General features: G+C 29.8%; 1 protein-coding gene across 1 annotated transcript; it reads left to right on the top strand.

Moving 5' to 3' along the window:
• Window positions 1-4,563: 4,563 nt before the first annotated feature.
• On the top strand, window positions 4,564-7,238 carry LOC123273356. The gene is made up of 4 exons (XM_044740760.1): window positions 4,564-4,876; window positions 4,953-5,405; window positions 5,475-5,795; window positions 5,865-7,238. Exons 1-4 carry the CDS (start codon window positions 4,564-4,566, stop codon window positions 6,950-6,952), a joined length of 2,175 nt encoding a protein of 724 aa, XP_044596695.1. The 3' UTR covers window positions 6,953-7,238.
• Window positions 7,239-12,700: the final 5,462 nt, after the last annotated feature.

Raw genomic sequence — 12,700 nt, forward strand, 5'->3', positions numbered from 1 at the left:
GCTGTTTTCATGTCTTCTAACATTTCGTCTCTTAGTCGGAGGCGTTGAAAGCAGTGGTTCAAAGTATAAGTATTTTTGCTGCCATTTTTTTCGCCTTTTACGTAACAGTATGTGCACCCAAAATACCCATTAAATTGATTCATACGAATCACTAGTGCTCGAGCAGGAGAGTCCACAGAACAAGTAGTAACTATAAATTTCGATGTCACTTGACGATTTTCTGAAGGTTTCCAACTTATACCTTTTTCATAAAGTTCTTTCATCTGGTCTGTAAATGGGCGCAAGAAATTATTCATTAATGGGTGCTTAGTATCAACAAAAACTCCAGCTAAGAAAATATATTTCTTCCTCATATGAGGAGGTAATTCATTAAGTTGAACATAAATAGGCCATCCACTGACGCTTGATGAGCTTGCGAGTTGACATCCATCGGTATTAAAAGTAAATGAATAGTTGTTTGGACTGGATAAAAAGTTGCCGGGCTTAGACAGTTCAACGTATTCACTTCCGTCATATATATCTTCGACTGAATCAAAGTTTTGTTTTTTTCTTGAATATCTATAATTCAAAGATTTTTCAATATTTGGAATCTTAAAAAACTCCGAAAGTTGACTGATTAAATCAATTTGTAAAAAATATTGTAATTTTGGAGACTTTTTCGTTGGGTCACATTGTTTGCAAGAGCACTGTTTTTTCAATTTTTTGTCTTTTCCTAGATAATCTTTGCAATCTTGACAATACATATGACGAATTACAACAGAATCGTTTTTTTTTCAACGACTTCCACAACGCTTTTTTTGTTGTTGGCAAATAATTATCATTATGAGTTAATTTAATCCATTTCAATACATTAAGAGTAGCTTCGTATGAAAAATTATAGCGAATACACATATCAACAACCGCAAGTAAATGATCCCTTTGATGAAAGTTTGAATTGGAAGTAAAGGGAAAATTCAATTCTATCGGTTGAGCATGAAAAAATGATTGTACTATATTATTATCATCCACTTCTTCGTCACTATCACTGTCACTCTCGCTATCAGCATCATTATCACCATCATTATCGTCGACACTGTTATTGGACTGCACAGAACCTGCCGATGAATGATCTTCCACAATTTCATTTTGAATATTACTTTCATATTCGGAGTGTCCACAATTTTCATACTCATAGTCATCAAATCTTTCTGGATTATAATAATTACAATGTTCAATTTCTTCTGCAGTTCGGAATTCTTCGGAACTATCAGTGGCATAACCTTCACAGCCATCATCTCTGTTCAGAGCGTCATGATCTGCTTGACCGTCCACTTGAAAGTTCACGTTTGTATTACTAGAATCAAAATATCAATAACTTATTATACAGTAATCATATCCGACCTAACGATTATTTCATTGAATACTAACGTTATGCTGCCTCACTTACAATAGGCAAATAGAATTATTGCTTCTACACTTATCACATAAAAATTAGGAAATCTTGATGAGATTCAATTGCTCAAAAATAAATATTGAGAAGAAAATTAATAAAAATGTTCAAGTAACTTCGAAAAATTGAAAATCACACGTATTCAGAGCTTAACAGTACATTAAGAATATGAATTTTACTTAATCGATCGTAATGTATTTTAATTAGTATTTTTTTTTTTTTCATTTCAATTGACTCGACATTCAATTTAATTATTAGCGAATTATTCATAAATGGATTTTCCAAAAATATCTTTTTATGAAATTGAAAAAACTCTATCGGTGCAACGTTACAGCTTGTCGAAACTACTTTATTGTGAAAAACCATCGTTTTGACTTTTAGAAATTGTTGTTTTATAAGAAAATATTTTTTTTTCTCAAGTAAGTGGTGATTTTTTATTGTCTCGTTCCACTACAACAACTTAACAAATCCAAAATTTTTAGCTTTACAAGTACAATCATCATTAACAATGTTTCTTTTCTATTATTAGTAATTATCAAATTAGGTTTAATGAAAATCAACCATTTTTAAGATCATCTATTCATCATCTGATTTTTACCATAACCATTATAATTAGTCGCTCCTTGTTTAAAAAGAGTATTGAGAACAATGGAAGCGGAATTGAAAATAATTACTTTTACGATAAATCGAATACTTCTCAATTCCGTTTCTATTGTTCTTAATATTTTTTTTAATCAGGGCTAATAAATGACTATTTCAATGATCATTAAATATTAATCGTAGCATTTTGGTAACGAATTAAATTTTTCATCAATGCAATAAATTGAAAATGTTTGAATTTTAGCATTATATTTCAAAATTGAGTCAAATTGTCTTTATTTTCTACTGCGACTTGTCCGTATGTTAGACCATAAACACTGAACTGAACTTACCAGCTTGACGTCCCGGGTAGATCTCGTTGATTGATTTGTTGTTGTGATGGAGGTACCTGAAAAATAATTCCTCATACAATTATGATTTTATTACACCTAATTCTACAATTTCGTTATAGAATGAGTTTTAGATTATTTTGAATATTTGCTTAGAAATCATCTTACTATGAAGACTGGAAATTTTCAATGTCGACAAAAACTTTTTAACCTTTTTAATAAAAACCTTATTTTAGATTAAAAAAAAATAAAATATGATTTACAGAATACACAAAAATTTGTAAAATGAAAAAATATAATTTCATGAAACTAATTTTTCAAACTTTCAATAATCCATTCATATTTACATACATTTGAAATTTATAAATTTCTAAAATTGAAAACTTAAAATTTATAAAATATATTTGTTTGTTACTAAAAGAATTTGATAAAATTCTCGTAGTTTATAAATTTAACATAAGAGTATGATAAAAGTAATAATTGTAAAAATATTACAAAAAACATTCTGTTCAGGGATACTTAATCTATATCACTTTTTAATTGATAAAATAATTTTATTTTTACCTGTTCCAAAAATCCATCTTTAAACGAAAGAAATTCTTCGTCATTTGAGCATAGTTGACGATATCGCATCATTTTATTTTTGTTACGTTTATGAATGGCCCATGAAATTCTTTTCCGCTCGTTGTTTTCACTCATCTCATACAAACGTAAGATTTCCTGCATAAAAAAAAATTCTGAGTCTAAATGATTTTCATCAGATATAAGTAACATTTTTTAAATACTAAAGCACTTTATTGTCAAATAAATTGTAAGTAAATTATCAAATTAAATAAAAAATGTCAGTCGTAATTTTGTATTTCCATAGAGATTTAAAATTTCTAAAAACACAGAATTTTAATAAAAAAAAAAAAAAACCAAAAATATTTTATCGAGATATTAAATTAAAAAGTTGTAATTTTTAGGTTAGCAAGCTTAATAAATAATATTTTATAATCATGTAAATTCAACTCAAGTGTCAACATTAAACTACTGTCAAGATATAAACACATTTAAACTCACCTGATAATAATAGAAATAAGATGAATATATTTCAAAAATTCTGAATTTTTTGATCGAATAACAATTTAAATTTAGCAAATTACTCACGATCTTACGAAGCACGTGTGTATTTCAAAATTGATTGTTGGCGTAAATACTTTGCAATATTTAGGAGTTATGAATGGAGTCTCGACTATATGTGTTTACTCCAACATCAGCGAGACTATATGCATAAATTCCAAATTCCAATAGTTAAAGTGGTTTTATTGTTTACCACTGGGGTATTCCATGCCAAATCGACCACTTTTGAACTCGACCCCTTTAAATTTTGCTGAAACATTTCCATTCTTTTCTACCCTTTGAAAAACACTTTTGAGAATTTTTTCAAATTTTTGTGGCCAACCCAAAAAAAGTTATGAATTTTTCAAAAAAACGGCTTTTTTATTTTCAAATAGCCATAACTTTTTTAGGCATCTACTTTTGGGGACCTTTTTTTTTTTTTTAAATTTTTGTTTTTAAATGAACTTTTTGAAAAAATATATCAGAAAATTAAATATCATCAATTCTTCAAAATAATCGGCTTTTTTTGACCAAAACCGTTATTTTTTGGAAGTTCGACAGTTTTTTTTTTTTTTTTTTTTCTCAAAAAAAACTTCAATTAATATGACAACTTTTCCCGTCCATCTCGGAGTGGCTCGGATTTTTTTTTAATTTTTTTTATTCAATTGAAAAAAAATTGTCAAATTTTGAAAAATGGAAAAAAATTTTTTTTTTCTAAGTTATTTCTATAATAAAATAAATGTAATTTAAATGTTTTGTGGTATAATATCCTTAATTTATAAGCTTATAAAACGATAGTAAATACTAAGATTCAAATTTGAACATATCAGTAATATCGATAATCTAGGGTATGACAATTATGGACTTATCTATAGTCAGTATACTAAAAAACTATACGCTAGTATGTTTCGATTCATAAGTAAGGCTGTCACGCTCATATCCAAACATAACCTGTTAACCTTTTGTGTGATGTAGTGAGAGATTTTTGTCATTCCATTTTTTAAATAAGAGAATTATTGTTATAGTTGATTTGACCTTGTTTGAAAAGATAATTATCTTACTTCTACTCATCTACAGTGATTGGAATAATTTCATCGAGACATAATGGCATCAAAAATATTTTTCGATCGTTGTTGTAATCCATTTGATTTAGAATCACATTTTAAAAAAAAAAGTTTACGTCCAGCGACTGACATCATGAAAGTCACGTTGGGATTAAGTGATAATTATTTATTATGCAGTTCGTGTCGAAACAAAGCTTTAAAATTGGTAAAGGAACAAACAACTACTAGTAATGATACTACCGTTGATGCAAGTGATCATGAAGATGATTCTAGTGATAACAATGAGAACAGTGATGGTGCTGACAGTGATAGTAACACAACTGCCACAGATCTCCCGTTGTCCTCATCATTCCGTAAGTTTTTTTTAAATTATTTATACATTACTTGAATGCATTTTTAGCAGCTATACGATTCATTGTTTTTTTTAAGGTTCCTTGTCGTTTAATAGTGAACCCAAAGATTCACAATCAAGCTCGGCATCCCAAGTTAGTGCTGCAACTCAATTACCCAGTATAAACGATGCATTGCGACTATTAAATCAATCGCCAATTCCTTCAAAAAAATTGAATGATTATCAATTTTTGAGTAATAAAATAAATCAGACGTCTGACAGCTTGAAAAAAATTTTGCTCTCAACTGCTGACGAAGGATCAATTGATGACGATGGTGAAAATTTTCGTTCATTAATTGAAAAGCTGCACGATAAATTCAATGATAAAGAAACAGAAAAGTCTTTAAAGATACAAATCTTAACCTTGTTACCTGAAAAATGGGGTAAAAGACGTATTTGTAAAACTATGAATACATCAAGACATTTATCAAAAGTAGCAAAAAAGTTGGTTGAAGAAAAAGGTACACTTTCAACACCTGAAACAAAATTAGGTAGGTATAGCGTAAAATCAATGGCTCTAATACATCTGAAGATTGATTCACTTAACATTTTTTTTATAGGGACGACAATTACTGATCAAATATTATTGAAAATTGCGAATTTTTACAACGATGATGAGTATAGTGCTTTGATGCCCGGCATGAAAGACTTTGTTTCAGTTCGAAATGATGATGGTAATCGGGTACACGTCCAAAAACGGCTTGTTCTGTCTAATTTAAAAGAACTTTACCAATGTTTCCGTGAAATAAACCCTGCAGAGAAAGTTGGATTTTCGAAATTTGCTTCGTTACGGCCGAAACATTGTGTGTTAGCAGGAGCAAGTGAAACGCATACTATCTGTGTATGTACTATCCATCAAAACTTTAAGTTGATGATGCTTGGTAATTATCCAATTTATTAATAATCATACGTGCCTAGATTTTCAGTTTACTCAATCACTTTTATTTCAGGTGCAAATGTTCATTCTTTAACGAGGAATACAGAAAAGTCGTTGAAACACTATAATGATTGCTTGGACATGATAATATGTGAGACTCCAACAGAAAAATGTTATTTGGGTGGATGTAACAAGTGTCCAGGGGTAGATGAGTTGAGTAACATTTTACTGACATGTTTTGAGAATCAGGAAATCGAGAATGTCATGTACAAGCGTTGGGTATCAAAACCAAGGTGCAGTTTAGAAACTTTTATACAGTCTACAGAAGAATTTATTGAAAATCTTCGTAGTGAATTGAAAGTTTTTCTACCTCACTCATTCATTGCAAAAGAACAAGCTAAGTTTTTAAAAACATTAAAGGAAACACTAAAACCAAATGAATATGTCATTATTTGTGATTTTGCAGAGAATTATGCGTTCGTAGTACAAAATGCAGCATCTGGTTTTCACTGGAATAATGATCAGGCGACAGTTTTTCCGGTAGTTATTTATTATAAAGTAAATGACAAACTTGAACACAGAAGTTTAGTGATTATTTCAGACTGTAATAATCACGATGCTGTTGCTGTTCATGTTTTCATCAAAATAATAACTGATTATGTGAAAAGTCTTCCTGAACGCTGTAACAAGATTTATTACTTTTCTGATGGGGCTCCTCAACAGTTTAAAAACTTTAAAAATTTTGTTAATTTGTACTACCATGAAGATGATTTTGATATTCCTGCTGAATGGCATTTTTTTGCAACTGCCCATGGCAAAGGTCCGTGTGATGGAATTGGTGGTATCCTCAAACGACTTGCAGCAAGAGCAAGTCTCCAGCTTGCGGTAGATAAACAAATAACAACACCTATAGGACTTTACGAATGGACTTCTGATCCGGATAACTTGCCAAATATCATAGTCAAGTTTTCTCCAGAAGAAGACTATAATACAGCATTGAACGACTTGAATGACAGATTTACAAAAACGAAACCAATTGTAGGAACTCAACAACTACATTGTGTAATCCCCGACAAAAATGGTTGTTTGTATGTAAAAAAATTCTCAAACTCTAATGAACATAGAATTTGTAAAATATTGAAACGCCAGAGAGAACATTAATGATTAAATTATTATATTGTTTTTGTAAAATCATTAAAAATTAACAATATTAATTAATAAGCTTAGTATTTACTATCGTTTTATAAGCTTATAAATTAAGGATATTATACCACAAAACATTTAAATTACATTTATTTTATTATAGAAATAACTTAGAAAAAAAAAAATTTTTTTCCATTTTTCAAAATTTGACAATTTTTTTTCAATTGAATAAAAAAAATTAAAAAAAAATCCGAGCCACTCCGAGATGGACGGGAAAAGTTGTCATATTAATTGAAGTTTTTTTTGAGAAAAAAAAAAAAAAAAAACTGTCGAACTTCCAAAAAATAACGGTTTTGGTCAAAAAAAGCCGATTATTTTGAAGAATTGATGATATTTAATTTTCTGATATATTTTTTCAAAAAGTTCATTTAAAAACAAAAATTTTTAAAAAAAAAAAGGTACCCAAAAGTCGATGCCTAAAAAAGTTATGGCTATTTGAAAATAAAAAAGCCGTTTCTTGAAAAATTCATAACTTTTTTTGGGTTGGCCAAAAAAATTTGAAAAAATTCTCAAAAGTGTTTTTCAAAGGGTAGAAAAGAATGGAAATGTTTCAGCAAAATTTAAAGGGGTCGAGTTCAAAAGTGGTCGATTTGGCATGGAATACCCCCACTAGATTGCGTATTCAGATTCCAAAAATTCCAATAGAAATGAAAAAAGAATAAAAGTTGCAAAATTCATAATTGCACGTTTTAGCATCTGTGTAAAAATGAAAAATTACTAAAAAAAAATTGCAAAAATCAAAGTGTTAATAATAATAATAATAATAATAACTAATAAAATTAAAAAATAGACATTTTAAAAAACGCGGCAGTAGGTAAGTGTCGCTAGCTGTCTTTTTCCATGATCCATGACTACACAACGTTAAGTTACGTCGACATGGCACCATAGTATCTTGTAATTTAATGGCTAAAATTCCCTCGTAATATGAAGAAAGATATTAACTTATTGTTTCAGCTAATAATGAAGTTATAAATTTAAAACAATTTTTGACAATGGAGACGAAAGTAAGTTCGATAAAATTTATAAGTTTGATTTATTCTGATTACTATCATACTTGCAACTTATTTTGTTTGTTTATTTTTTTTTCGAATTTAAAAAAATGAAATAATAATATAGGTTATATACTAGAGTGATCATTTTATGACTAATTAGTGAATATTTATAAATTAAATTCATTTTTAATAGGTCATGCAGGTTCAGCCATATGCATTAATTTCCCGTATCGATGCTTTGGAAAATTATTCTGTGTGCCGAACGAAAAAAATTTGCTTCCTCAAGGATAAAAAATATCATCCAATTCGTGAGAGTCCGGCTTCCAATAGAAAATTGTATGTTGAAGAAAACGGAAAATTTGTCCAGATAAAAATTTCGAAGTTTGCTGGTATAAAGATTAGGGGAGAAGGGGGTCAATTGAACCAAAAAAAGTTTAGTAATTTTTTACTATTCGAATTAAAACTAAATAATAAATTTTTTTTCTTGGAATGATAGTTTATTAAGTCTACTATCATTATCAATACATAAATTAGTTAATAAACAACGTGAATTTTTAAAAATTATTAATTTATCCAAACGCGTCGAATGGTTCAATTGACCCCCGCTCGGGGGGCAATTGAACCACTGCTCGGGGTCAATTGAACCAATGACATTTATAACTCAAACCCGAACTTTTAATAAATAACATATTAATTGTTACTTTCTAATATTACTGTTGCACATTTTTAATACACATATATTATATTTAATAAATTAAAAATCGATTTAAAAATAATTTTAATTACAAATTGAGTTTATCAAATTGTTAGGTTATTTCCCTGAGTATTTTTCACGTCGAGTCAAGATTCGTGCGCATGTCCCATGCTTCTCCGTATGGTTCAATCGTCCCCGGGACTGCTGGTTCAATTGACCCCGTATAATTTTAAAACAATTAATAGTAAATAATAAATAAATAAACCATTCTATCACTATAAACAAAGTTGAGGATTATAAAATATAAGTATATACAACTACTATAATTCAAATTTTATCAATTAATTCAAAAATTTAAATATTATTAAACAATTTGTCACCAGCCGAAAAGAAAGTTTGCATGCCTAAAAATAAGAAAATCTCAATTTTTCAAAATTTATCGATCGCAATGATTTCAAATTTTGATCATATCCAAGTTTAACATATTAGAATCTAATTCTAAGAGCATGAAGCGTTTTTTCAATTTTTTCGATTTTTTAAGTCGAGTGGTTCAATTGCCCCGTGGTTCATTTGACCCCCTTCTCCCCTATAATACTATTTTAGAATTTTGCAATTATAGATTACTTAATAAACTCATGTTTTTTTTTCAGAAACAGACAAAGAATTATTAAGCATAGTCACCAGAAAAAGAATCATTATTAAAGCTAAAAAAACTCACAGTCCAAAGGAAAATAAATCAAAAAAAGCAAAAATCAAGGAACAACTTGGTAAAGAGAAGCAATCAGCAATTTCTGAAAAAGTAAGTGTTGCAATTTTTTTCTTTTGATCAGATATAAAATAATATTCCTTATTTTCAGTCATAAAATAATATTCCTTATTTTTCCTTATTTTAAAAGTTAAGTTCCTAGTCTTATGATGTTCTTTAAAGATATCACAATTGACGAATATCTTGTGGCACGACTTTGACAGAAATTTTTTGAGCATACATCAAATACTAAAATCTATCAAAAATATTTAATCAACTTCTAAAATACAATGAATTTTATACAAAATTTGTTTCATTAATATTAAATTGGTACTAGTAAGCTTTTTTTAAGATCTCTAAGTTGACGAAAATTTATGAAAGTTGATACATAGAAATTTGATGGTGCATATCTACATAGAAATTTCATTCAGAGACTGCAGTCTTGTACATGAACAAGAAAAAGCATTAGCTAGAATTTATAAAAAATCAAAGATACAAACGATCGTTAGCAAAAAATGTTCATTACCGTGCAATATGAGAGAATTTATCTCAAACAATAATTGCTTCTCTTCAGTAATTACTTGATTAATTTTTGACTGTTTAAAAATTAGTATTTAATTATTAAGAACAAATCAAATTATTTCTTTTAATACAATACTATCAAATTATGCACTTCAAATTATTGAATCGTTGCACAATTTAAGAAATTGCTTACCATATATTTTTGTAAGCAATTTTAATTTTTCAAATTATTATTTATTTATATATACAAACATTCTGAAATTAGCAAGAAATTTATCGAAATTTTTACTAAATCATTTTTATTGAACAGAAATGATTCATTACAAATAAGTTCATTAAGATTAAATTCTAATTTAAAGCAAAAACTTCGTAAAATTTTATATTGATCATTTGAATCCATGTATATAGTTAAAAAAAAAATTGTTATGGACTTAATTGACCAAATTATTATTTTCAATAACTTATCTTCCAATTTTATTTTTAATTTCCCTGATTAAAAAAGTATTGAGACAAAGAAAAAAGTTTTAAAAAGTATTGGTTTTCTAGTCAATCCAATACTTTTCAATACTTTTATTCTTTGTCTCAATACTTTTTTTCATTCAGGGTTATTATTATTATTATAATAATAACCGAGAAATTATTATAAAATTATTTCTGATATTACTCTTCGCTTTCAGAAACTGTATGTTTGCTGGTATTGTAAAAAAATATTAATTAGCACTCTGAAACTTGGAATAAAATAATAAACTTGGACTTGTAATTTTCACTGAACTAAATTTAGTCTCCATTATTTGATTTCCATCAATAAATTAAGAAAAAAAAACTTCCAGAGATTCTTGTTAATTTTTGAAAATTTCATTAAGATAAATAAGTTAAATAATTTTGTATATGTATTGCGCTGATATTCTACATTTCTAAAAGTTATGGTTGTAAATCAGATTGCTATAAATAGTCTACTTAAAATAACAATGTCGTTTTCAATGTCATATACTTTTTAGTTTCTGTAGCAAAGTTCAATCGAATTTCCAACTTGATTTCATTAAAATTAAATAATAACATGTTTAATGATTTTTACCTTTTTGATAAATGATTATTTCCACAGAAAAATATCGTTAACTCCGTTAAAAGGGTTAATGATAGCAGCGATGCTCAACATCAAGACGAACTTAATGTAAGTTTTCAATTTTATCAGATAAACTAACTATTAAAATCAAAAATCAATAAAGGATTTCGTAACTATAAGCACCTGTTGAGTAATCAACAACGTGAACAAGTTTTCAAAAAATATTGTTGATTTTCATGAACTTGTATGTTTGACAATAACTTTTTTATATTTTCTGCTTAATCTAAATCTTTTTTTGAATCTCTCATAAATAAAAAAATACTAATTATTAATCTAAATCAATAGTTTCATTCATGAATTCGAATTAAAGGCTAAAGAGAACTTACTCCGTTCCACTGTTATACTTCTAACAGTTAGATGGTGGCGGATAAATATAATAAATAAATGTAGGTAGAAAAATAATGTTATTAAATTATAAAGCTATTGTGTTATAGGAACTTTTGAAAAAAACTTCGGCATCTGAGGCAGATTTGGACTCGCCATTACAATCTCAGTCCACATTGAGAAATTCTCATTGTTCACATGCAAAGCCTCGATCTCAGCGAACATCGATATCTTCATCCAGGTCCATAGCGACAGATCTATCACATAGAAGTTCGAAAGCTCAATCTCGACACGGGTCAAAGACTCTACCGCGAGGTGATTCAAAATTGGAATCTCAACAAAACTCAACGACTTCACCACGACGTGAATTAAAATGTCCATCTCAGCGTCAGTCAAAACACCCATCTCGTTTCAGATCAAGGATTCGATCGCAGTCTGGATCTAAATCCCGATCGCGGTCCAGATCAAGGACTCGATCGCGGTCTGAATTAGGAACTCGATCGCGGTCCAGGTCAAGAACTTCTTTACCGCCTAGATCAAGAACTCAATTGCTGTCTGGATTAAAATCTCGATTGCGATCCAGGTCAAGAACTCGATCGCCGCACGGATCAATATCTCGATCGCGGTCCAGGTCAAAAACTCGATCGCTGTCTGGATCAAAATCTCGATCGCGGTCCAGGTCAAAAACTAGATCGCTGTCTGGATCAAAATCTCGATCGCGATCAAGGTCAAGAACCCGATCGCCGCACGGATCAAAATCTCGATCGCGGTCCAGGTCAAAAACTCGATCACCGCCTGGATCAAAATCTCGATCGCGCTCCAGGTCAAGAACTCGATTGCCGTCTGGATCAAAATCTCGATCGCGGTCCAGGTCAAAAACTCGATCGCTGTCTGGATCAAAATCTCGATCGCGCTCCAGGTCAAGTACTCGATTGCCGTCTGGATCAAAAACGCGATCGCGATCCAGATCAAGAACTTCGTTACTGCGAGAGGGAAGACATCGATTGCCGCCTGGATCAAAATCTCGATCGCGCTCCAGGTCAAGAACTCGATTGCCGTCTGGATCAAAATCTCGATCGCGATCCAGGTCAAGAACTCGATCGCCGCACGGATCAAAATCTCGATCGCGGTCCAGGTCAAAAACTCGATCACCGCCTGGATCAAAATCTCGATCGCGCTCCAGGTCAAGAACTTCGTTACCGCGTAAAGCAAGCGATCAATCGCAGCCTGGATCAGGAACTCCATTGCTAAATTCGAGAGGTGAGCCAACACCATCGAATGGTCAAAATTTCTCAAATGATGATCA

Source organism: Cotesia glomerata, linkage group LG10, assembly GCF_020080835.1.
Source record: "Cotesia glomerata isolate CgM1 linkage group LG10, MPM_Cglom_v2.3, whole genome shotgun sequence".
Lineage (NCBI taxonomy): Eukaryota > Metazoa > Arthropoda > Insecta > Hymenoptera > Braconidae > Cotesia > Cotesia glomerata.